The 4,868-nt window shown below is 46.1% G+C and overlaps 1 protein-coding gene across 2 annotated transcripts; it reads right to left on the bottom strand.

Annotated features, from left to right (window-relative positions):
* Nucleotides 1-650: 650 nt before the first annotated feature.
* Nucleotides 651-4,205, bottom strand: LOC119270759. Of its 2 annotated transcripts, none has more exons than XR_005134297.1 (2): nucleotides 3,503-4,205; nucleotides 651-3,392 (listed from the first exon to the last, which is right to left on the bottom strand). XR_005134297.1 is itself a non-coding variant. In XM_037552813.1 (2 exons), the coding sequence occupies exons 1-2, from the start codon at nucleotides 3,734-3,736 to the stop codon at nucleotides 1,359-1,361; spliced, it is 348 nt and encodes a 115-aa protein (XP_037408710.1). In that variant the 5' UTR covers nucleotides 3,737-4,202; the 3' UTR covers nucleotides 1,010-1,358. The 2 variants fall into 2 exon arrangements, 1 of the variants encoding a protein (XP_037408710.1); XM_037552813.1 differs by having other exon boundaries at nucleotides 1,010-1,472; nucleotides 3,503-4,202.
* Between the last annotated feature and the right edge of the window lie 663 nt (nucleotides 4,206-4,868).

Below are 4,868 nucleotides of genomic sequence, written 5' to 3'. Positions count from 1 at the left end.
GCGGTGAGCAGCTTCATGCGGCGCGCGTATTCGTCGATGGAGAGGTCGCCCTGCTTCAGGTTGCGATACTGACGATTGAGCATCATCTACCGAGCCGCGCGATTTGCGAGGAAGTAGTCCCGAATCCGAGACCAGAGATCAAAAGTGGTGGTGGCGCTGATCACGTGGTCGACGATCTGATCAGAGAGGGTGGCATACATGGTCAGGGCGACGTGGGTGTCGAGCTCGAGGTACTGGCTGTTGGCGTTGGGTGGGGGTGGGTGCTCGATGAGATACATGACGCCGTAACGAAGCAGGACCATAAGGAAGAAGGATTTCCACTTGTGGTAACTGTGCTCGGCGGGATTGAGAAGGAAGCGGATGTGGTTGGTGAGGTCGACGTTGAGGATAGGGTGCTTGGCCGGGGGCGGTGGGGGCGGCGCGGTGGAGGAGAAGAGGGGGGCAAATTGAGAGGAGGCGGGGGCAGTGGCGCTAGGGTTAGCCAGGAGAGTGCCAAAGATGAACGGGGAGGTGCCCGCGCTAGAGGAGGCCGAGGAGGGAGCAGTGCCGGAGAGGGAGGGCGATGAGGTGGCGGAGAGAGTCGCCGCGGAGGAGGAAGAGGAGTGCTGCTCCGACATGGCGGCAGCCTGGAGACTACTGATACCAAGTTGGAGAGTAAACTTGCTCTCTTGTATTGATTATCACACATACATCAGTGTTACATATATACACCCCATGGACAAGGCACGCAGGCCGGGGTAGTCAGTTCAGATCCTACAATCTAGGAGGCGACGTGCGCACTACATACATACATGTTAACAATGTTTTGAACTTCAAACTTCCACAGCACAGCAAAGCTTTCTATCTAGATTCTGGGATAAAACTTTCAGATTTTTTCGTCCAATATAAATATACGAATTAAGATTTTTTGGTTAAAAATTTTTATTTTTAGAATTTATGCCGAACCAAAAAATATTAAAGTTTTATCTCACGTTCTAGTTAGGAAGCTTTATTGTGCTGCAGAGTTTGAGATTTAAGACATGTTCTATATGAGAGAAACAAAAAAGAGAATTTTACATGTAAAATGTTAGTTATGTTGCATAGAGCTCAAAGCAATATTGGAAAGCTAAGATAGATGAGCCTGGTGCAGGTGCTCAAAAAATCTGCGTCCGCTTAAAGTTCTAGTTTTATGGAGCATCATCTATGAGAAACCACTAATTCTGCAGCCGTGGTCCCCTTGCAGGCTTGCACGGCCAAGTAATTAGGCTAATGGTACATAAGATATGATTCGGATCAAACCTGAACATGCTAAAACAAAGGACCCCGATATCGCGCGGACGTTGGGTGAGAGGAGGAGCCAGATCAAACGTATTGTTCGGTCAGGAGAGGGGAGCTCCCGAACGATTCCGTTCGGTACGATCTCCCTTCCTCCCGAACGACCTGCTCCCTCCCTCCAGCGGGCCAGGACAATGGTAGCAGCCCAACATCATTGCCTTCAAGAATTAAAAAACAAAAAAAATTACAATATTCTAGGCCCAAAACTGCTTCTGTCCCAACAAATAGAGAAAACACAAAAAGGGCTAAAAAATTCACTAGACCAAAGAAAAACACTCACTGGAAAAAATCTAGGAACAAAAAGTTGCCATGCTCTAATGAAAAAAACTACTATATAATCATGAAAAAGGGTATATTACAGAAATTTACATGATTTGCCATGATGTCCATACACACTTCATTAAAATTCAGTGTGAAAAGTTTGCCATGATATAATGAAAAAACAAAAAAGCACAAAAAATGGACATATAGGATAGAACAAAAAATATTTGTACAGAAATTACTATTGGGTATGTATAAAATAGTTTTGAGTAATGACATGTCGATGGATCAAAAATTCTTAGCTTTGCCATCGTTCAATACACAAATGTAAAAAGCAGAAAAACTTGCCATGGCAAATTAAACAAAAATTTGCCATGTGAATAGAAGTATTTTTGACATGGAAAAAATGGAGTAAATTTTGCCATGGCAAAAAAGGATTAAATGTTGCCATGGAAAATAAATTAAAAATTGCCATGAGAACACAAGTATATTTACCATGCCACTTAGTAAAATTTACTATGTTCCGGAAAATGTAATTTGCCATCATATTTAAATAAAAATTTCCATGCTCTTTAAAATAAATTTGCCATGAAAAAAAGTAATATTTTCCATGTCATTAAAAATAAGCCATGGCAAAAATGATTAAATTTTTCCATGGCAAAAATGGAGTATTTGTATTTTTGCCATGGAAATAAATCAAAAATTGCCATGGCTACATATTAAAATTTGTCATGTTCTGAAAATGTAAATTTGCCATCATATTTAAAATAAAATTGCCATGCTTTATACAATAAAATTTCCATGTAAAAAAATAAAGTAAAAATTTCCCATATCATTAAAAGTAAAGTTGCCATGGCAAGAAAATCATAGAAAAATCCCACTTTTGGCTGTGAATAAAAGTATTGTTGCCATGCCCCGTGACTACAATTCCCGTGCCCCGTTAATATATATGTCAAAAACATCTTAAGTTTTCCATGGCAAGTTCGCCATGTTTTTGAAACATGTTAAGTTGCCATGTTTTTGAACATGTTAAAGTTGGCAAGTTTGCCATGTTTTTAGATAAAAAGTGCCATGCCAAATCACATAAATGTTGTCATATAGAGAAAAAAATGGCATTGTTTGTGAACAAGGACAGAGATGAAAATTGCCACGAACTTTGCAAAATTTGCCAAGGCAAACAAACATTGCATCTTTGCTATGGCAAAACTTAAAAAATCTGTTGTATAAAAAATTTAGTTGTTGTCATGGGCAAAAAATAACTTCACTTGCCATGGCAAAAACATGTGTAGTTGCCGTGGGCAAAAAATACCTTCACTTGCCATGGCAAAACATGTATAGTTGCCGTGCAAAACTTAGATTTTTAGTTGCCATACTTCAAAAACTATGCAATAAAGAAGAACTCTATTTGTTGCCATGGCAAAAAAAAAAAAGAACTTGTTGCCATGGCATAAAAGAGCATCTTCGATACGCAAAGAGCTGAAATTGCCATGATATACATACTTATAGAAAATGCCATGCTACTGCCAAAATGGGTATATGGCAAATTTCAGTAGCATGTCCCATGCTAAAGGAATTTGACTTCTTTTGTTTCATATCAGTTTAGCATTTTTGCTTCAGATCAGTTTCAGTAGCAGGTTCCATCAGTTCAGCATTTTTGCCACACCTATAAACAGAACAAAAAGGCTAGTCCTCACACAATTCACACTCAGGAGGGGCAAAACAAAAAGTTCAAATTTACATGCATTTTCATAGTTGAACTTGTACAAAAAAACAAGCTAGTTCAAACAGGAAAAGTGCCACTCCCTGCTCTGCATGTTCTGCACGTACCCAACGGCCATCATACATTGAATCAGACGAAACCAATGAGTGACGAAGCAGGAGGAGGAAAACATGGTAGCGAGAAGCAGGGGAGAGGAAGAAGACGCACCAGGCAGACCCCAGGGGTTGAACTTGTACAGAACTTGTACAGGGCCGCCACCTCCCTGCAGAGGTAGTGCACGACGAGCTCGTCGTTCGTGAGGTGGAAGCGGAAGCCAGGCGGCATGTTGAGCTCCGCCTCCGCGTTCGTCCGCCCGCTGCTCCCCTTCCCCTCCGCGAGGTCGCCTCCGTCTTCCTCGCGGGCCTTCCGCAACTCTCGCCGCCCTGGCCGCCATGACCTCATCTTCTTCACCTCCTGCCACCGTGTTCTGCCGGTGACCCACGATGCCGTGAACCGCCACGACCTCGTCTCCCCCGTGCTCTCCGCCTATCTCGCCTCCCTCCCGACGTCGCACACCATCGAGGCTTCCTGCTCCGCCTCATCCCACTCTGCTCCGCCGAGGCATGGCCGCCCACTCCCTCTCCACCTTCTGCCTCGCCATGCCGCCCACTGAGCGCGCCCTCTCTACTCGCTCCTCCACCTCCGAGCGAGGCCGCGGCGCGCGTGGCGACACCTCCACCGCCCGTGCGTCACCGGATAAGAAAACGAGCTTGCGGGGGGTGGCCTCCATGCCCGGCGGCGAGGGAAACTCTCGAGGATTCGAGATGTGACTGAGAGTGGGAGGAGTGGATATGGTTGTCGGGGGAGTGGGCCGCGTGTTGTGGGTGGGGCGAGTTTCCTGGCTGCGTTGTCGTTCGGAGCGTTCTCCCTCGATCCCGAACGGTCAACTGTGTATGACGTGGCTGGCTATAGGCTTCAAGATCAGTTCATCTTATCGAATGGCTTTGGACGCGTTCGGACGCAGCTCCTAAAAATCAGACGTTCGGGAGTTATTGATTCCGAAAATAAAATGAGCACACCTCCAGATCACATTCAGTCAATGAAATAGTAAATATACTACCCAAATAAGCCTGGAGCCGAAGTGGTGGCATGCAGGCGGTGGATTTCATGCGGCCCGACGACAGGCAAGGCGTTGTAGGCGGCGTCCCCGAGGCTGGCTAGGCGGTGTAGGAGGTGGCTTCCCCGACGGCTGGCTGTACGGAGATGTGTCGTTCCCGACGGCCGACCAGGAGGAGTAGGAGGATGCGTCGTCCCCGACGGCGGGCCAGGCGGTGTAGGGAGGTGGCGTCGCCCACAGCGAGGCGAGGCGATGGGTTGGAGTGACATGGAGATGTGAGGGCGACATCTTTCAAGGTGCGGCTGCTCGAGGCGATGGGAGAGAGGTCCTCAAGGTCCGACGGATCGAGGCGATTGGTTGTGGAGCGATGGTGTGGCAGTTCCTTTCCTTTCGTATGTGGCATTTCCTTCCCTTTTTTCTACATGGGCAGTTACCTTTCTTTGGATCATCGGGAAGGGGAAAAATTATTTAGCGCTA

The sequence above is a fragment of the Triticum dicoccoides genome, chromosome 3A, assembly GCF_002162155.2.
Source record: "Triticum dicoccoides isolate Atlit2015 ecotype Zavitan chromosome 3A, WEW_v2.0, whole genome shotgun sequence".
Taxonomy (NCBI): domain Eukaryota; kingdom Viridiplantae; phylum Streptophyta; class Magnoliopsida; order Poales; family Poaceae; genus Triticum; species Triticum dicoccoides.
The sequence above is the reverse complement of the archived record's forward strand: the minus strand, read 5'-3'. Positions and strand labels throughout refer to the sequence as shown.